At 57.8% G+C, this 19,978-nt stretch overlaps 3 protein-coding genes across 3 annotated transcripts; 2 read left to right on the forward strand and 1 right to left on the reverse strand.

Moving 5' to 3' along the window:
* Positions 1–1,163: 1,163 nt before the first annotated feature.
* SLC17A7 (solute carrier family 17 member 7) lies at positions 1,164–11,296 on the forward strand. The gene is made up of 12 exons (XM_036885882.2): positions 1,164–1,407; positions 5,354–5,606; positions 6,410–6,528; positions 6,812–6,926; positions 7,005–7,092; positions 7,297–7,383; positions 7,475–7,617; positions 8,214–8,363; positions 8,508–8,640; positions 9,289–9,399; positions 9,594–9,721; positions 9,917–11,296. The coding sequence occupies exons 1-12, from the start codon at positions 1,346–1,348 to the stop codon at positions 10,208–10,210; spliced, it is 1,683 nt and encodes a 560-aa protein (XP_036741777.1). The 5' UTR covers positions 1,164–1,345; the 3' UTR covers positions 10,211–11,296.
* Positions 8,716–17,045, forward strand: PTH2 (parathyroid hormone 2). The gene is made up of 3 exons (XM_057493036.1): positions 8,716–9,134; positions 16,286–16,410; positions 16,827–17,045. The coding sequence occupies exons 1-3, from the start codon at positions 8,970–8,972 to the stop codon at positions 16,999–17,001; spliced, it is 465 nt and encodes a 154-aa protein (XP_057349019.1). The 5' UTR covers positions 8,716–8,969; the 3' UTR covers positions 17,002–17,045.
* Positions 11,490–13,824, reverse strand: GFY (golgi associated olfactory signaling regulator). The gene is made up of 3 exons (XM_036885883.2): positions 12,638–13,824; positions 12,300–12,473; positions 11,490–11,843 (listed from the first exon to the last, which is right to left on the reverse strand). The coding sequence occupies exons 1-3, from the start codon at positions 13,812–13,814 to the stop codon at positions 11,644–11,646; spliced, it is 1,551 nt and encodes a 516-aa protein (XP_036741778.2). The 5' UTR covers positions 13,815–13,824; the 3' UTR covers positions 11,490–11,643.
* Positions 17,046–19,978: the final 2,933 nt, after the last annotated feature.

Genomic DNA, 19,978 nt, shown 5'->3' on the forward strand with positions numbered 1-19,978 from the left:
GCCTATGCCACATCATGAAAATTTAATCCCAAATGCATTTGCGGCCCGACGCAGGGAGGCAGTGAGGAAAGGGGCACCCTCCTGGGGCCTGGATCTGGAGATGGACTCAGCGTCGAGGAGAGGGTTGGTCTGGCAGAAGGTGCCGGACAGGACCCACCTGCTGGCGGGAAAGAGTCCCCATTCAACCCCAAAGGGGCGGGGCTGGAGTAAGAACCTAGAGGGCAGAACAGACCGCAGAGGGAGGGGACACAACTCAGGGGCGAGAACTCAGTTGGTGGGGACAGAACTCGGACAGATTCCAGGGAAGGGGGGCAAAAAATCAGGGCAGGGATCGATCCTAGGGGGAAGGACAGAACCCAGGGAAAGGGACAGGTCCCCCGGGAGGGGGCAGAAATCAGGAGGCGGAGACAACTCAGGGGCGGAAAATGTCCAAAGGGGAGGAGATGCAGCTCAAGGGGTGGGGACAGAACTCAAAGACCGGGATAGATCCCGGGCTGGAGAGGGAGTTCTGGGGGTCGCAGCTGGCCACCGCTGGGGAGTGTAGCTGTCGGGTACGGAACTTAGAGGGGAAGGAAGTCAGGGGTGAAGGGACCGGTAGGGAGAGGCGCCTAGAGAGGAAATAGTACCTGAGGGGGATGGGGTTCCAAAGGGGAAAGATAGAGGTGGCGGAAGGCAAGGGGAAGAAACCAGAGGAGGACAATGGGGGAACGAGATAGGGTTGGGGATTCGGGGGGGAAGGAATTACCTGTATTAGAAAATCTGAACGAGACAACTGGAACTGGGGATGAGGCGGGGTGGGGATGGGACTCGGGGGCGGGGTGTGGAACTGGAGGGCACAGAAATTCGGAGAGTGAAAGGAAGGAAACTCATAGGAAGATGGAGCCGTAGGGGAAGAAAATTACTCCTCAAAATTAGGGGGAACTGAAATGGAGACGAATCTCAACTGGGCAGGAGAACTTGGGAGGAGACAAAGTCTAGGACAGAAGGAGCTTAGGGAGACGGTACTGGGCGCGGAGTAATCGGGAAGGGACGGCACTGGGGGCGTCTGAATTCAGAAGGGAGTTCAGAATGCAGAGGCGTGGTCTTGGAATGGCAGGGCGGGGACAGAGGGCGGTGAGGGGGCGGGACTGGAGCTGGGGGCGGGACCTAGCAGGTATGGGCGTGGCCCCGCCACCGACGCTCAGTCCAGTGACAGCCCCCGGCAGCCCGCACTCGCAGCTTACTTCCCCCCCGAGCGGAGCTGCGGGGCCGTCCGGGCCGGGGCGGACCCCGGGAACCCGGACACGGCCGCCCGGGCCCGCGGGCGGGGGGATCGGCGGGCCGACTGGCGGTCGGGGCAGCCACCATGGAGTTCCGCCAGGAGGAGTTTCGGAAGCTAGCGGGTCGCGCCCTCGGAAGGCTGCACCGGTGAGCGTGGTGGGGGGTGCTGGGCGGTAAAGAGCGTGGGGGTCCGAGGAGGATGCTCATTCCAACCTGGGTGCAGACGGACAGATGGACAAGAGATACCAACGGATGGGGGGAGGTCCACCCATCTGTCCAGCTTTCTCCCTCGTTCTCCGACGGCGCCGCTCTCCGTGGTCCAGTCTATCCCATCACCTCCTTCATTTTTTTGTGGCCCACCCCACCCCAGGCTCTACCCTTTTCTTTGGGACTGTATATCCCGCTCTAACCTCCCTCCTCTACTTCTGCATCTCTGTTCGCCCACCTTTCCTCTGCCTCCTTTCTCTGAATCTCTGTCCCCCTCTCTCTGGTTCTCTGTTCCCCTTTATCTCAGTCTCTCTGTCCCCCTGAGTCTGATTCTGTGACCATTGCTCTCACTAGATGTCTACCAATCCCTCTCCGAGTCCCTGTCCTCCTCTCCTGCTGGGCTTTTATCTCCCGACCCTGGGTCTCTCCATCTTTAGGTGTCTCTCTGTTTCCATTTCTCAGAGGGTTTAATCTGAAGCTAAAGCGGATTGGGGCCCACTGGACCTTGTCCTTGAGGAGAGTTAAGCTGGGAGTAAGAAATAGGGTATCCTGGGTCCTGGTGGGGAGTGTGGAGGAGAGATTTGCAGGCCAAACATTAGGCTCTGGGGTTAGGGCAGAATTCCCAAAATATATGGACTAGAGCTAAGAGGGACTTCCTCCCAGCCAGGGAAATGACCCCAGTGACCTGGGTGTCCCCAGGCAGTCTGGACACCTCCCCCCATCTCTCACCCCCAACTCCAACCCTGGCTCCAAGTCAGAGAAATTACTCAGCTGCGGAGAAACCTAAAAATATCTGGCCACAGTGCAGGGAGGAGATGGCCTCATCAGCACCATGCCCCTGCTGACATTCCCTCAGACCCATCCCCTCGGCCCACAGCCCTGATCCCATCTTTAGTTGAGCCTTAGTTCATCTCACTAGGCCATACAAGTCCTTCCTTAAGTCTAACACTCGTTCTGCTTGCTGCAGATCACCTCCCAGCTCCAAAGTTACCCCACCCTCTAGGACTCTGCAAGATGGGAATAAGGCCGGACAGAAGGGAGGGGACCAGAGGATGGTGCAGTGCTGGGGAGGGGGTGGGGGAGCTGAGATAACCTCACCCCTTTTTTTCCCAATCTTCCAGCCCCTCCCCACCCTTTTTCTCGCCTCCTTTCACGAGTTTCTCAAAATACATCAGTGCGAAGTCAGGAGAGGGAGAGAGACGTGCTGATGGGGGTGGGGAGCTGGGAGGAGGTGGTAGCAGAGGGACGCGTTCCTCAGTCACCCTCCCTCCGTCCCTGCTTCTCATTTCTCATTGTGTCTGGGTTTGTCCCAGTCTGTCTCTGCCTCATCCTCACCTCTGAGCTGCCTCCTGGGGCTCAGAGACCCCAGAGTGCAGGGTCCCCACCAGGACAGTTCTCGAGGAGCTTGATTTGAGAGGAACATTTGCATCTGAATCCTGGGGTTCACTTTGATGGTTGGAAGATGCTCTGTACTGGACACAACACCCTGATTCTATTTAATCCCCTAGACAAAGCTGGGGAAACTGAGGCTCAGTTGGAGAAGGGGGAGGAATCAATGGATGAGTACAAGTGCCATCATGGAAACCTGGGTCAGTCCCTCCCCAGCCAGGGATGGAGGCTGCAGGGTTTCCTGGAGGAGAGTGATGCTGGTGTGGGTGGAGAACTCCCTCACACCAGGAAACAGACAACAACCCAGCGCCATCTGGGACAAGGTACATGTGCAGAGGGGAAAGCAGGAGAAACAGGAGCTCAGCTGCCTCCTTTCTGAGGGCCAGGCCCTGTGTGGGGCAGTCACGGGGGCCGGGAAACCATCAGGCCCCATTGCTACTCTGGTGTGTGACCCTGGACATGCCACTTCTGATTTCTGAGCCTGTTTCCTTCATTGGACATTGGGAGTATAAAAGAGAACCAAAGGGACACAAAGGGACAGACTTGGAGGAGTGGAGGAGGGGACAGAGAACCTGAGCGAAGCAGAAGCAGAGACCCAGGGAGAGGAGATTGATATTATACCTTCTTCATTTTCGTCAACTGCCTCCAGAGCACTATTTTCCGCATCACCACATCCTCAGATCTGAGCTCCAGGCGTCCAGGGAGGGGAGAGGGCGCCCCGTCTTGGCTCTCCCCTTTCTGTTCTTGTCCTCTGCAAAGCACTGGGCTCTCCTGCATCTCCGCATCCCTAGTTCTCTTAGGCTGAGATGATTAGATTACCTTGAAATGTCCTCTTTGCAACCTCACATTCTACTCTTGCCCCCATTGTATAGATGTGGAATACTGAGACCCCCCTCAGTTAGAAAGCTTCGGTCAGAGATCTGACATGTCATAGTATTAACAATGAATATCAAATTTCAGGGGCTGCAGTTACGTCTTGAGTTTCAGGGTCAGATAACATCTGATAGCAAACCTAACAAACCTCAGTCAAAGTCTAATCTTATTGGCTGACATGTTCTGATGGGAGGCAGGGGTCCTTACCACCCTGCACTGTTCATTCTAGGGCCTCTAGTCCCCCTATCTCAGGGTCTTAGTCCTCGTCCCTCTGGGTTCTGTCCAGTCCCCCAGTCTTTCTCCACCCACCCCTGTTTCTTAACCGCATCCCCCACCCCCACCCCGCCACAACCTCCTTAAGTTCTAGGATGGGGAGGGTGGCTCTGTTCTCTCATCTTTCCACCCGCCTCCCCCCAGACCGTCTGGCTGTTCTTTCCTCCCCCGTCCCAGTCTCCCTCGCCTCCATCTGTTCTAGCCCCTTCCTGGGATCCAGCCCGATCCCCTGGCTGCCTACCCGCCCCAGAGAGGGGCCGCATCTCCCAAATCACGTCCCAGCCTGTGTCTCCTCAGTCTCCTAGTCTCTCCATCGTTCTCAGCGCTCTGGGTCTCTGCATCTGTGATCTCCCTCCCAGGTCTCTGTTCCCACCCTCTCCGTCTCTGGGCCTCTGTTCCTCTCCCTCTCTCTCTGGGTCTCTCTTCTTCCTGTGTCTCTGACTCTCTTTCTGTCAGCTTCTGCCCCCCCAGCTCTGTTGCCTTCCTTCTGGGTCTCTCCACACCTGCCTCAGGACACCTCCTGTGCCCTCCCCTCAGCCTCTCTCTGGATTTGAGGTGGCTCTCCAAGTACCCTCTCCGTCAACAGAAACTCAATCCTGGATCCAGAACGGGCGGGGGCGAGAGCCACGCTGGGGACTGAGCCAATCCCCCTACCAGGGCCATCTGTCCCTTGCCAGGACACCACCCGCCATCACCACTGCCCGGCTAACCCCCCCTCCCCCCTCTAGGCTGACAGCCTGAACTCAAGTTTCCCCAGGGATGTCCAGCTGGGCTGCTGGGTTCCAGGGACCCTGACATCTCCCCAGACTCGCAGCCAGGGCATGGGCTTCTGGTGGCTGAATGGAGTCAGCTGGATGTTGTCCCCACACTTGGGGCCTGGAAGCAGGGGAGGGCATGCCACGGGGGACAGGGGAGGTGGGGGGTCGGTATATAATATAGCAGACGTGGCTGAGAAGCATCTGTTCTTTTGACACCTTTGCTGAAGCATCTCCTTAGCGCCTTTTGCTTCCTCAAATAAACTCATCTGGGAGGGGGGCTGGAGAGAGATTCTGGGCCTTGGGTTGGGGGCTGGGGGCACAGGCTCTTGGATTGCAAAGGGTAGTCTGGAGTCTAAAACACCTGAGTCGAGAGATGATAGGGGTGGGGGAGAAGGGAACTGAAGGCTTTCGTGGCTGAGTCTGAGTGAGGAGGGGGCTGCAGGCATGACTTCCTGGTCCGAGGGTCCAGATCCTGGATTTTGGGGGAAGGAGGGAGCACGGGCTTAGAATCCTGGGTCACGGACTCCTGTGTCATGGGGAGGAGGGTGCTGGGGGCTTGGACGTCCGAGTCTTTGACTCTCGCTGCCCCCCAGCCTTCTAGAGAAGCGTCAGGAAGGTGCAGAGACACTAGAGCTGAGTGCTGACGGTCGCCCGGTGACCACGCAGACCCGGAACCCGCCGGTCGTGGACTGCACCTGCTTCGGCCTTCCTCGCCGCTATATTATCGCCATCATGAGCGGGCTGGGCTTCTGTATCAGCTTTGGCATCCGCTGCAACCTGGGCGTGGCCATCGTCTCCATGGTCAACAACAGCACGACCCACCGCGGGGGCCACGTGGTGGTACAGGTAGTTCTGGGTGGGGACCCTGGCACAGCCAGCCCTAGCTGGCTCTGCCCATGCCCCAGTGGCGTCACGCACGCAGAGGCCACGTCCCTTAGGAACTACGGCCAGAGTAGGTCCGCCCATTTGCGTGCCCCTCTCAGTTCTCTGGGCTCACGGTGCGCCCCTTCCTAAGCCCCGCCCCGATCTAAATGAATTCCTGCCCCTCTTTATTTCAGGTTCCTGATTTTAAAATACAGCATTAGGGTCCCTATGTGTTGTCCCTGCTCCATTTTAGGCCTCCTATCAACTTAGCTCCACCAGTATCCCACTCCTGTCCCGGTGTCACCTGTTAAGCCCAGGTCGTCGCAGGCCCCACCCTAAATTTTGATCTGGTCTTTTCTGAAGCTCCCCCGCTGCTAAATCCCATTTCGTCGGCTCTGGCCTCTACCGAAAGCCCTGCCTCATCGAAGACTTTCTCCCTATTTTAATTTCAGCGTAGATCAGGCTCTTACTCAGAAAAAGTTCCTGACTTGAGCTGTGACCTACTACGCCCCTTGATCCCTTCCAATCAGGCCCTCCCTCCTCTTGCTCCTGACTAGACCATCCGGATCACTCCAAGAACAGTTTGTAAATTGGTCAGACCGCCATATATGGATCCCTAGACATTCCAAGAAGGGTCCCTGAGGCAGGGAAGCAGCAGAGTTTGGCTTCTAGGCCCCATTGCGAAGGTAGTGAGGCTCTAGCGGCTTGGCGAGCAGAGTTGCTGATTGGCCGACGGACTAAGTCAGGCCCAGAGCGGCTGATCTGATGTGCCTTTTGGTCCACAGAAAGCTCAGTTCAACTGGGATCCGGAGACTGTTGGCCTCATACACGGCTCCTTTTTCTGGGGCTACATTGTCACGCAGATTCCTGGAGGATTTATCTGCCAAAAATTCGCAGCCAACAGGTACAGCGGTGGGGTCTCAAGGTGGGCGGGAACTACAGTGGAGTTAGAAGGTGTGTCCTTGCGTATGGGAACTGACTCCAAGGAAATGGGAGGAGCCTGGGTTTGTGGGCGGGTTCTTAGAGAAAGGAGGAGCTTATGGTTAATGAAAGGTGGGAGTAACAGAGGTGGGGCCCGGGGTTCTGCGGGACGTGAGGCCTGGCCTGCTGTGGGAGGAAGGGGCAGAAATCCTAGGCTTGGTGGGACAGCGGTTCCCTTTCCTCGGACCACGGACTTTTTCCATCAGAGTTTTCGGCTTTGCTATCGTGGCTACATCCACTCTAAACATGCTGATTCCCTCGGCTGCCCGCGTCCACTACGGCTGTGTCATCTTCGTGAGGATCCTGCAGGGGTTGGTAGAGGTAAAGCCCCGCCCCATATGGCTCCGTTCCCGTTCTGACCCCTATTCTTCACGTTGACTGTGTTTTCTCCTCCTTTAGGGGGTCACGTACCCCGCCTGCCACGGAATCTGGAGCAAATGGGCCCCACCCTTAGAGCGGAGTCGCCTGGCGACAACAGCCTTTTGCGGTGAGAGGAAGGGGTCAGGATCCAGACTGCTGGTCCCAGGGTGGAGTTCTGAGAGAGGAGCCGGCTGGGGAACCAGACAGACGAATCTGAGGGAGGAAGAGCTGTGACCTGAACTAATGTGTCCCAGAGGGCGGGGCTGGGGGTCCACAATCCTGAATTTGAGGGTGGTTGTTCTCTTCTCCATCCCGTATCTTCCTCCCTTAGGTTCCTACGCTGGGGCGGTGGTCGCGATGCCTCTCGCCGGGGTCCTGGTGCAGTACTCAGGATGGAGCTCTGTTTTCTACGTTTACGGTGAGGGGCCTGGACGGCTGGGTCCGGGTGGCCCTGGGGCGGAGCGAGCCTGGCCGTCACCTGGCTTCCATCCCCCTCCTGACTCCCCCAGGAAGCTTCGGGATCTTCTGGTACCTGTTTTGGCTGCTTGTCTCCTATGAGTCCCCGGCCCTGCACCCCAGCATTTCGGAGGAGGAGCGCAAGTACATCGAGGACGCCATCGGCGAGAGCGCCAAACTCATGAACCCGGTCACGGTCCGGGCCCAAGCTTGCGGGGCGGGGGCGCGGTGGGGCGAGGAGAGATATTCAGGCAGGGAGGCAGGAGAAAAGGGGGCTTCGAACAGGTACAGTGTGTAGACTGTGGTGGGTTCCATAGACTCTCAGGGGAGAAACCCTGCCGAAGTTAAGTGGGCGGGGCTAGAACCTGGGAGGCGGGTTTAAAGCCCAGGGAGGACGGGATTAGCAGGTGCAGAGAGCAGAGCTAGGTCACGAAGAGGACATAACCACTGATGGGCATGGTCAAACCAGCAGAGGCGGGATTAGAATATGAGGTGGGTAAAGCCAGAGTTAGGGGCCATAACTGGATGCAAAGAGACTCCTGGGCCCACATTTGTGGGTCCCTGAGGGTCATCGTGGGGTCCGGACCCTTGCATCCCTGAGGTGCCACTGTAAGGCTAGGATGACAAAGTCCCACAGGGACGTGGTCAGGCCAGTTCTTCTGCGTCCCTGGAAGGTTTAGTGAGGTGGGGGAACCCGGGTTTCTGCCGGACTATAGTGGGGTCCCCGAAGGGACACGGTGGGTTCCCAGCCCTGGGCTCAGTCTTAGCTGCCCCGCCTCTCGCTCCCCACAGAAGTTTAACACACCCTGGCGGCGCTTCTTCACGTCCATGCCGGTCTACGCCATCATCGTGGCCAACTTCTGCCGCAGTTGGACGTTCTATCTCCTCCTTATCTCCCAGCCCGCCTACTTCGAAGAAGTATTTGGCTTCGAGATCAGCAAGGTTGGGCTCAGGAGGGGAGGGCAGAGAGCGCGGCGGGCAAGGGGAGAGAAGGAGCTGGGCCTGGATTCCGAGGGGTCGGAACCGAGGGACAGGGAGGAGCCAGTGGTGCACGAACCTGAGCGCCTCCCTGTACTGCTGGCGCAGGTGGGCCTGGTGTCAGCGTTGCCCCACCTGGTCATGACCATCATCGTGCCCATCGGCGGCCAGATCGCGGACTTCCTAAGGAGCCGCCGCATCATGTCCACCACCAACGTGCGCAAGTTGATGAATTGCGGGGGTGAGTGGGGCGGGGCCTGGACCTCGACCTCGACCGGCAGGGCGGAGCGCTGCGGGGCGGGACCGTGAGGGGATGGGGACGGGTCAGAGGGCGTGTCCAAAAAGGCTGAGGGCCTGGTGGAACAGAACCTCAGGCTGCAGTCTTAGGGGGCAGGTCGTGAAAGGTCAAGGTGGGTGTGACTATCCAGGTGGGGCTGACCAAGTTGGGTCTGGAAGGGCGGGACCTATACGTCACTGGCCGGAGTGGGAACAGGACTAGGTGATGAAAAAGGGGGACTAGGTAATGAACAGGGTACCTGGAGAGACGAGGTCTGGGCAGTGTGTTGCCTAATGGGTGGGGACAGAAAGGAAAGTTGTGAAGGTGCAGGGGTGGGGCTTGGACCGTGCGTTTTCGGGGCGTGGCCTAGCGGGGGTGGGGCCGTGGAGATCCCTGTTGCGGCGTCGGGGCCTGTGGCGTCCAGACCGGGCGTTGCGGGAGGTAACGGGCTTCATCAGGTAAGGGCAGGCGCTGGCGGAATGGGGGCCAAAGCCGGGGACAAGCGTGGAGGTGGACAGATTGAGGCGGATAGAGGCGGGCCGGGGCGGGAACAGGTCGGCAGAGGCGGAGAGGGGCGGCAGGCGCTCAGGTGAGGCGGCCCTCCCCCCGTAGGCTTCGGCATGGAAGCCACGCTGCTGCTGGTGGTCGGCTACTCGCATTCCAAGGGCGTGGCCATCTCCTTCCTGGTCCTCGCTGTGGGCTTCAGCGGCTTCGCCATCTCCGGTGAGAACCGCAGATCCGCAGCTTGGATCTGGACAGCTCTGTAGGCAACTTCCTGGCTCAGGAAGGAGGCCTCTCAGCCTCGCAAAAGGTGGACTGGAAAGAGGCCGGGGAGTGGCAGATTGGGGCGGGACAGGAGCGGCTCAGGAGTCCCTCGGCGAGATTTGGGTGTGGCACCTCCTGGCTTGCCTCTCCAGGGTTCAACGTGAACCACCTGGACATCGCCCCGCGCTATGCTAGCATCCTCATGGGCATCTCCAACGGCGTGGGCACGTTGTCGGGCATGGTGTGCCCCATCATTGTGGGCGCCATGACCAAGCACAAGGTCTGTGCGCTGACCCTGACCCGCCCGCCCTCCAGATTTGCGTGTGGTTCCCTCCTGAAGTGGGTCACTCTCTCTGGGTCTCTTTCAGCCTTTCCTGGATCTCTGTTCCCCTCTCTACCCGCTACGCGTCAGGTTCCCTCTCCACCTCCTGTTTCTCTGTCCTCTGACCTCATCTCCCTGTTGTCCCCTCCATAGACTCGGGAGGAGTGGCAGTACGTGTTCCTAATTGCCTCCCTGGTGCACTACGGGGGTGTCATCTTCTACGGGGTCTTCGCTTCTGGGGAGAAGCAGCCGTGGGCGGAGCCTGAGGAAATGAGCGAAGAGAAGTGTGGTTTCGTTGGCCATGACCAGCTGGCTGGCAGTGACGAAAGCGAAATGGAGGATGAGGCTGAGCCCCCTGGGGCACCGCCTGCTCCGCCTCCCTCCTATGGGGCCACGCACAGCACAGTTCAGCCCCCAAGACCCCCACCCCCTGTCCGGAACTACTGACCGTGTGTCTCCCACTGAATGGCATTTTCCAGGACCTCCATTCCACACATCTCTGGCCTGAATGACAGTGTCAAGGGACCCCAGACCTCTCTGTCCTGCCGCAGGCCTAAGAAGCACTCACCCTTGTTCCCAGTGCTGTCAAGTCCTCTTTCCTTCCCAGTTGCCTCTCAGGGGTAGTGAAGCTGCAGACTGGCAGTTTCAAGGATACCCAAATTCCCCTAACTCTTCCCTTCACTTGTTCTGCCTCAGTGGTTTCAAATCTCTCCGTTCAGGGCTTTATTTGAATGGACAGTTCAATCTCTTCTTCTTATTTGTGGTTTTGAGGCACCTCCCCCCTTTTCTTTAACCACAGGGACTCTGGGGCTAATCCCGGAGAATACTCAGCCCCCCTCTCCTTTCAGAAAAACTCAAGGTCTTCCTTTAGATGTTTCAAATCACTCCCAATTCTATTCTGCATTTTCCAGGTTGGTTTATCCAATCATCCATCCCCAATATTCTAGGGATTGATTCTCACCAGCGTTTCTGAGGGAAAATGGCGGTTTCAAGCTCCCCCTCAACCTCCCCAGCAGATTCTGCTGAAGCACCAAATTCCTCAAGACCTTCTCTCTGGCTTAGCACAGTGTCCAGGGAAACAACCAAAATGGCAGTTTTAACAATATGCCTCTCCACCCCGATGCACTTTTTCCGACAGTTTTCAGGTCTAAGCAGTGGCTGCTAAGTCCATCAACTCAATGGTTTGAAGCCACCACCTTTGAACTTGCCCATGGTGGTTTCAAGTTGCCGCCCCCACCAAGTTCCTCGCACTTTATTCTCTTGGGTAGTTTCAAACTGCCCTCATTTTCTCAGTGGCCATTTGTTGTGTCCCTCAGGGGCTAAATGACTAAAATCTGGGATCCTTCCCTTCTCAGATGCCCCTCTTTCGGCTTAGAATTAGGGGGAACATATATAGGAGGTCACAGAATCCCAGAAAAGGGTTTGGGGCTGGGGGAAAGGGGTGTTTTTCCCGAGCAGGGTTGTGTCTTTGTGTCTTTGTGTCTGTGAGGTAAATCCTGCCCTGCCCCACTCCCAATAAAGTGCTTTGGTGTACACGCTCGGTCGTCATTGGCGGTGGGAGTCGCAGGGGTCCCGGCCCCCAGCCCCGTCCTCGCTCAGACCCAAGAGTCTCAGCCCGCAGCCCTCTCCTTTCTCAAACTCACTATCCTAGGCCCTCAACCCTCTCCTCACGCAAGACTCAGGCCAGAGGAGGTGTCTAGCGGTGGAACACCTGATTTATTGGGCCTCGGGCGGTGCTCTCCCGTCTCAGCGGAAGCATCTCTGTACGCTGGCCCCTCGCTCCGAGAGGACCACTATGTAGCAAAGCACGTCGGGACAGCGCCTCTGCGTCCTTCCTCCGCCTGGGGATGGCGCGGGTCCGGGCGAAACCCGAGCGGGGCTCACACGAAGTTGTTGGGGAGCGTGGCGGGGGAGAGCGGCTCGAGGCGCTGGGGGCGGCCCCCGCGGGGAGGCGGGGGTAGCTTGGGCGGCAGCGGGGGGCTGGACGGCGGCTGCTTGGTGGCGATGTGCGAAGGGACCCAGGCGTCCGGCGCATAAAAGTAGAGGTCATAGGGGTCCTTCGGGGCGTCCAAATGCATAACTGTGGGAGCAAAGGGGCGAAGTCAACCCAACGCTGACAAGGGGTTGTTAGCTCTTCTGCGCCGTTGGCCAGTAGGAGGCGGCAAAGAGGATTCCCACTGTCCCCTGGAACTGAGTTTTAAAATCGGAGGGTGTGGGACCGCGGTAGACGAGGGGGCGTGGCGACGGCTCGGTGGGGGCGTGGCCCGAGGTGGAAGGGGCTCGGAATACGGAGCTCTGGGTGCGCACCCGCGACCCGGGCTCCGGCTCCCAGCTCGGCTGGGGGCGGCGCTGGGCGTGTGAGTATGAAATTTCAGAGAATTGGGGAACGACATGATGATGGAGGGGTCAGGTCATCTACTGACCTTGGATGGGGGAACCTGTACCGTTTGGCCAGGCGCTCTACAGTGCCAGGAGAAACCAGGTTAAGGAAACGTTCCGGGATTCAAGGAGCCGGACGGCTGTAAGGGTCGCTCACCAGGTTCATCTCCGTCGTTCGGAAGCCGGTGGTGTGCGAAGGGCCGGTGTCGAGCCGCCCGGCGGTACAGACACCACAGCAGCAGGAAAATGCCGATCAGCAGCCCGGTGCCCGCGAAGAATAGGCACAAGGCCCCGCCCGCCGGGCCCCGGGGGCGCCCCACCAGGGTCACGCCTGAACGAAGGAGGCCCAGGGAATGAGCAGTCTAAACTCCTATTCCCTTCCTCCCTCGGATCCGGGTGTCCAGACCCCAGGGGCCTCCTCCCTCGGACCCGGGAGTCCCGGCCCCTAGCCCGCTTCCCCCCTCAGACCCAGAAGTCCGGGCCCGCGCCCCTCACCGGTCTCCTTCACTCGTTCCACCACGATGATAGTGTTGACTCTCTCACCTCTGCTGCGCCGCTGGGGGGCCCGCTGAGTGGCAGGGGCCGGCTGATTGGAGGGCCCTGGAGGAGCAGGGGGACCCGCAATCCGGGCTGAGAGGGGAAGGGCGTCGGGTCCTTTAGGGCTAGAGTTCTGGGGGGCCTTCAGCTCAATGGTCCCAGGAGAATCTGAGGTGGCCAATTTCAGGGAGTCGGGTTGGGTGGCCAGAAGGGTTTCTGATATGCGATTCAGGGGCAGCTCAGCTAGAGCAGTCGCTTCATCCTTGAAGGGTGCAGGCGTTTCTGGGTGAAGACTAATGGAGATTTCAGGATCAGAGGTCATGGGAATCTCTGTTGCGTCTTGGTACAGGTTTGTGGGGAATTCTGTTTGGGGGATTTCAGTGGGGCTGAGCTGGAGGGTTACATGAGACTCCGCGTGGGAGGTTTCCGTAGGGTCAGGATGGAGGGTCTGGAGGAATTCAGCGTTTGGGGTTTCAGTGGTGTCAGAATCATGGGTTTCTGGAGACTTGGGGTGAAGGGTCTTGGTGGGGTCAGGGGCTGGGATCTCAGGGGCTCCTGTGTGTGAGATTTCAGTGGAGTTAAGTTTGGGAATCTCTAGGGAATCTTGGTGTGGAGTTTGGGTAAGGTCAGGGTTTGGGGTCTCAGGAATTTCTGGGAGTGAAGTTTTGGAGGGATTAGGTTTAAGGGTCTCGGGGGATTCTGAGTGTGGAGTTTCAGTCGGGTCAGGTTTGGGGGTCTCAGAAGGTTCTGGATGCGTTTTGGAAGGGTTAATCTTTGGGATCTCCAGGGATTCTGATATCGAGGTGTTGAGTGACTTAGGTTTGGGGATCTCAGGAGACTCTGGGTGTGGGGTTTCTCGCAGGTCAGCGTTAGGGCTTTCCGTGAAATCAAGAGGGGCGGGTTCAGGGGAAACTGCATGAGGGGTCTTGGAGGGATCAGGATAAGCAGTCCCTGGGGACTGTGGGTTAGGCTGGTCATGAGTGGCATTTTCAGAAGCATGAGGGGAGGTTTCAGAGGGGTGGCCTGTCCCAGGGAGGTCCGGGCCGGCGGGCGGTGAGGCTGAAGGAGCGGCCTGGGAACTCAGCCGGGCGAAGAGGAAGACGAGGAGGAAGAGGATCGGGCTGAAGGATTTCATAGCTCTGGGAGACGCCTATTGCTGCGGGGGAGCGGGAAGGAAGGGGTTAGGGCCCGAATCGTCGTGGGAGCGCCCGTCCCCGGAGCCCCGCCCCATCCGGAGGCCACGCCCACTTTCCCCAAGTAGACCATGTCCCCGCCCAGCTTAACTCCAGGGAAAGGAGGAGAACCCAACTGCAACTCCCTGAAGGCTGCGGGGCGTTAGCCGCAGTAGTTAATGGAGACTGAGGCCAGGGCTTCTTGGGAGTAGTAGTTAATTTCCATATTTGTTTTCCCAAGGGGGTGTCAGAAAAATTGGGAAAGAATGACACCTCTCCAAGTCCCCAGACCTCCTCGACTTCGACTTTAGAGGGTGTCGACCTCTGAGGGGACACAGGATCCCTTCCTCTCTGGGGGTCCCAGGGACACCTTGACTCAACAGTTGTTTACACCAAAGGAGTCTTGGAAATAACGCTGGGGGCTGATGGCCAAGACTCCTGGGTCTGAAGGAGGAGCGGTTGGGGTCTGAATGCCTGGATCTGAGGTTCTTCTTCTTGGGCAGGAAAACTGCTGGGGGTGGGGGGTGGGGGGCGGGTCAGACTCCCACTTCCCAGGCGGTGAAGGGCATTGAGGGTCTAAATTTCCTGGTTCTTTAGAGAAGAGAGGCCTGAAGATTCAGATGCCTAGAATTTTGAGGGAGCAAAACTTGGGATGCTGGATTTCAGGGCAAAGGGAAATGGGAGGCTTGGACTCTAGAGGACTGTGGCCTCTTGACTCTCGGGTCCTTTAGAGAGAGGGATATAGAGGTCTGGGTTCCTTGGCCTGAGGGAGGAGAGAGTGGTGTGGGGCAGGACTCAGGTCTCACTGTTGGGGATGAAGCTGAGATCCCAGGGACTCAGGGTCTGGTCTGGGGCAGAGATGCCCAGGTCTGCAGTCAGGTGGAAGTGGGGGCAGCAGACACCTAGATGGGACAGGGTCATTTGGGGATTATGGGGTCTCTTACCTGCTCAGTGAGGTCCAAGATAACAACAGGTGAGCAGAGCTGGATGCAGAGATCAGTGAATGCTGCAGAACGGCTCTGGGCGTGGTGGCAGGAGGTAGGGTCCCAGCGGCACAGGTGACGCACCTGACCCCCTCCCTGGGGATCCTGGGAGCCTAGCAACAAGTTTGAGTTCTTAAAGGGACAGAGATAAAGGACACTGTCTCTGGAGTGGGGAATGAAGTCAGGGACTGGATTGGCCCAACCAAGCTATCTTCCCTTTGATGCCAGGGGTCTGTTTCCTCTGCTCTCTCCTACACCCAAACCCGAATCTAGGTTTCTGCATCCTACTTTTAGACCCAGGAGACTGGACCCCAAGGTCCCTTCCCTCGGTTCCAGGAATCCAGGTTCTCAGATCCCTCCTCCCTGAGGACCCCGGAGTCCCGGTTCCCTGCCTTCCTAGATCCAGGTGACCTGGTCTTCTTCCCCTTCTCTCTGGGGAACTAGGAGTCCAGATCTGCCTGTCTTGCTCGTCAGAGTTCCAGACTGCTACTGCCCTTTAAGATTTCCCAACCATTGCCTACCTCCCCACTGCCTAGGGTACCCTCTTAAGAGCCAGTGTGGGGGGATTGGGCCTTATCTTTGCAACACCCTCAGACTCTCCCTAGGAAGACAGGCTCATCCACACGGTAGCTCGGATCCTTGTCTCTTTCCCCTCCTTGCAGGCTTTCTAAGATTTCCCTGATTTTGCCTGTCACTTTCTCTGCTTATACTCCTCACCACACGGACCCTTCACCTTCTCTTGCCTTTCCCCACCTCCGTCTTGCACTCTACCTTTCTGCACGGATTTATCTCTGGGTATCCTTGTCCAGGCTGGCTGTCCTTCCATCTCAGAGCCTTGTCCCTCTCCCTCCATCTCCAGTGAGCTCTCTTTGCCCCTTTTCCTCTCCTCTCTTCCTTTCTTTCCCTTTTTTTCTTCCTCTCTTTTCCTCTGTCACGCTTTGTCCTGCCCTCTCATGGTTACTTCATCTCTTTGTGTTTCCACCTCTCCCCAGCAGTGCCCCCCTCTGTTGCTTTCCTTGTCTCTTTCTGTGTCCCTGGCTTCTGTTCTGATGGTCCCTCCGCTGGTCTCTATTTTTATCCCTCGGACACACCCCCTTGTCCACTTCTCTGTCTGTCTACTCCCCCTCCCGCTTCTCTTCAGGTCCCGGCTCCTAGTCCCAATTAGTTGGTAGCTGCCAAGGAAGGGGCAGGGCCCCCACCCCCGGCTCCTCATTACCGCTGGCGGCTCCTAATGAGCCTGGGGGGTGCTGACCCGGTGCCCCCAGCCCCCTGGTCTGCGTCACTGCCCGCTGCGGGGGCTGTGCAGGCTATATAAGGGAGCTGCCAGCCTCGCGGCCCAAGCCCACTGCGCGGTAGGGGGCCCTGCAAACGGGTGTCGGCGGGGGGTGGATGGTGGGGTCCGGGTTCGGGCCGGGCTGCCGGCCTCACAAAACTATTCCGATTCTCCACAGGTGATGGAGGCCCGCCAGGCGCCCGGGGGCCCCCGAGCGTGGCTGCTGCTGATGTTTTTGCTGCTTGCGCCTTGGGGCGCCCGCACGGCCTCGGGAGTCGCCCTGCCCCCCACGGGGGTCTTCAGGTACGCGCCACTCCCGGGACTTCCGGGGAGGGTGGGGATCAGAAGAGACCCAAAGAGGGAGGAAGGGGAACAGAGATTGAGAAAGGAGGACAGAGACTAGGATGGGGAGAGACGGGGGCGTAGACGGACTCGAAAGGAGTCGAAGCAGAAACGGGTTCGCTCCTTGAGCAAAGTTTATTGGGTTCTTGCTGCTGGTGGACGAGTGCATCAGACTCTGTTTCCGAGCTCTGGGAGCCCCGAACCTGGTGAACAGAGAGACAGAGACCCACAGAGAGAGAGAGAGAGAGAGAGGGATGGAGACCGAGCCACGCCGAGACGGGGCAGTGACAGGGCTTCGAGTTAAACCGCGGGGAGCACAGGCGGCGGCGGGCCGGGGGCCTAGGCGCGCGCTGACGGCGTCTTGGGTCTTCCCGCAGCCTCCGCGCCCCCGGCCTGGCCTGGGCAGGGCCGGCCACCCCCCTGTCGCGGCGGAGCCTGGCGCTGGCGGACGACGCGGCCTTCCGGGAGCGCGCGCGGCTGCTGGCCGCCCTGGAGCGCCGCCACTGGCTGAACTCGTACATGCACAAGCTGCTGGTGCTGGACGCGCGCTGAGCGCCCCGCCCGCCCCGCCCCAATAAAGACCCTGCCCTGCGCTCGCCGCGGCGCCTGGTTCCCGCGCCTCGTGTGTGTGTGTCTGTGTGTGTGTTTGGGGGCGGGGGATGCGTCGCTACCCCGTCATCTTGCCCCTCTGTCCCCTCTCTCTCTTCTTTAAAAAAAAATCATCTTTCCACGCATATTATCTCATTCCCTAGATGTCTGCTCGGCCCCTCCCCACCGTCTTCTCTACTCCGAGGCCGGGTCTCGGTCCTTTTCTCTGGGTCTCTGTCGCTCTCTGGGAATCTGTTCCCCTTCGGTCTGAGTCTCTGTACTTCTCTCTCTTCACCCTCCTGGCTTCGGCCCTCTGGGGATCTCTACCTCCTCTCTCGTCTTTCTGCCTCTAAAACGCTTCCTTCCACTAGTCTCTGCCTGATTCCTTCGTGTCCTCCTTCTCTTTCTGCCTTTGGGTTTCTGTCTCTCTCATTCAGCTCTCATTTTCTGTGAATTTCGCCGCCTCCACTCTCTTGTCACCTCCTGACTTCTGTCCCGACGTAGTGGACGATCGGGGCTCTGGTGTGAGATGCACCTACCATTCAGAACCATACTGCAAACCTAGCTGTGCTGTGGTAGTGGGAAGGGCTTAACCTCTGAGGCTCCTTTTCCTCACCTGTTGTGAGGACTAAACCAGATTCAGCTTGAGAACACTGCAGCGCCCGGCACAAAACAAAAACAAAACACTTATTAGAAAAGGGTTTTCCCAATTTTTTCGCAGCAGCCTCCAGCAATTTCTTCAGGGTTTTCTGATTGTCCTTCCCAGGAGACCATTTGGGCGCCAGGTTGGGGCGTGCGGAGAGGAGATAGGCACCCAGGTGTATGACTCTGGGAGGCACCGGGGTGGCGGGAGACACCGGGCCGAGGGTGAAGCGAGGAAGCAGCCAATCAGAATCCGTCTTTCTCTCTGGAGGCTCGGCCGGCCCTTCAGCCCCGCCCCTCAATGGTGACCAAGGCAACTCACTCCCCGCAGGACGCCGAGGGTTCTGAACCTCTCACAGGGAACGCAGCTCGTGCGGGCCGCGCACTGATTGGTCTAGGAAAGAGGGTGGAGCTGGGCGAGTCGGCGCGCGGGAAGGGGGCTGAGCTGGCGCTTGGTAATTGACAAGTTCTCCTTAATTTGCATTTCTAGGAGGCGGACCGCGCCCTAATTGGCGCTTAGGCTGTGGGGGTGGCCCTGTTTCTCTTATTCGGAAATACTAAAATACCGAATAATGAATGAATAACTGTATTCCTCAAAACCGTCCGGAGTTGATCAAATTTTACAAATAGGACTCTGAAAGGAGTAATTTCCCCAAATTGCCAGCGCTAGTAAAGGACGGGAGGATAATTGAAACCCAAAGCTCTGCAATTTGGTAAGTCTAGACCCTTCCACTATGCACAGGGAAATGGGATTAAGGGGTAACGGGCAGTTACTGTGCCAAGCAATACAAAGATAGTTTTTGTACTGCTCGCTCAGCCTCACAACAACAACCCTGAGGAGCCCCGTCCGCTGTTTGCAGGACCACCTGATGATAGTTGCCTCTTGGCCTGCGCTTCTTCCGTGCTCTACTTCGTCCCTAGATTTCTTGCCTAGCGTTTGAGGCTTTTCACAAAATGGTTGCCGGAACCCCTTCCTTCCCCACTGTACTCCGCTCTCCCTAGGAAATGTCAGCAATTCCAACAGCTTTGATCACCACCCACAGCTAGTAACATCTGGACCCCCATCTCCAAACAGCTCAAGGCTCAGGGCTCTGGCCACTTCTTGGAACCCTGACACTCACCCCACCGCGCAGGAGCTCAGAGTGTCCCCCAGTCTACCAGTCACTGGTTCAGACCCGGGTGCTGTCCTTGTCATCTATCTCCCTCCTCTTCCTTCAGCCACCAGTCCTCCTCGGCTCCCTCCTTCCTGTTCCGCCTCCCTCTGCCCTTGTGCTTCTTTCCATCCACACGCCCAGCCCAGCTCCAGCTTCATTTCCTCCCACCTGGACCTCAGCCCCAGGCCTCTCCCCATCCTGCCTCCAGCCTCACTCCATTATTTATTCTCTCTGCAGGCTTGTGGGTCTTTCCCCAGAGCTGATGCTGCCCCTTCCCTGCTCAGCCCTTCCTTGGGCACTTGGGAGTGAAGTTCAAGCCGATATTCAGAACCGTTCATGGGCTCTTGCCTACCTCTCTAATTTCTCTCCACTCTGCGGCCTCAAATCCTTCTCTGGCTCCTTTTCCTTTTTTAATCCCAACCACACAGCGCTGACTATGGCTCTCTGTACACGGAGGGGCTTTCCCACCACCTGGTCTTCGCACAGTTTCCTCTGCCTGAGACACCCTCCCTTGGCTCCTGCTCACTATAACCAACCCTACGCATCTTTCGAGACTAAACACAGATGTCCCTTATCTGGAAAGAAACTTCTAACCTCCCAGGCGGGGTTAGGTGTGTTTCCTGGGCTCCCAAATAGCCTGCAGCGACCTCTATCACTATCTGCCTTTAAATAGGTGTGATTCTTACCCTCTCTTGCCTAAGACTCTTCCAGAGAGTTTGAAGGCTCTGCAGTGATGAAGCAGTTTTCTATCTTTGACCTGGGTTTTGTTCCCATGGGTGTTTACATAAGCAAAAATTCATCCAGCTGATACTTACGATTTGTTCATTTATCTGTATATAAGTTACACATCAATTAAAACAATCAAAAACAAGCAATAAAACTTCCCAAAGTGCCAATTATCTTCAGGAGAAAAGCAGCTCTCTGTAGCCTAGCATTGGGGGGCCTGTTTTTCAACAGCTTTACCTCCTAACGTCTAGCTGTGGCAAACAGATGACCAGTGTTGACTGAACAAAAGCTGGCTGTTTGCACTGTAGTGAACATCCGTGGTGCATGCCTGGCCCACATTTCTTTCTCCCTCCTTCTGCCAGAACTGCTGCTTCGTCGCCCCGCCTCCCTTGCAGCTAGGGGTGACCATGCCAAGCTGT

The sequence above is a fragment of the Manis pentadactyla genome, chromosome 15 (genome assembly GCF_030020395.1).
Source record: "Manis pentadactyla isolate mManPen7 chromosome 15, mManPen7.hap1, whole genome shotgun sequence".
Taxonomy (NCBI): domain Eukaryota; kingdom Metazoa; phylum Chordata; class Mammalia; order Pholidota; family Manidae; genus Manis; species Manis pentadactyla.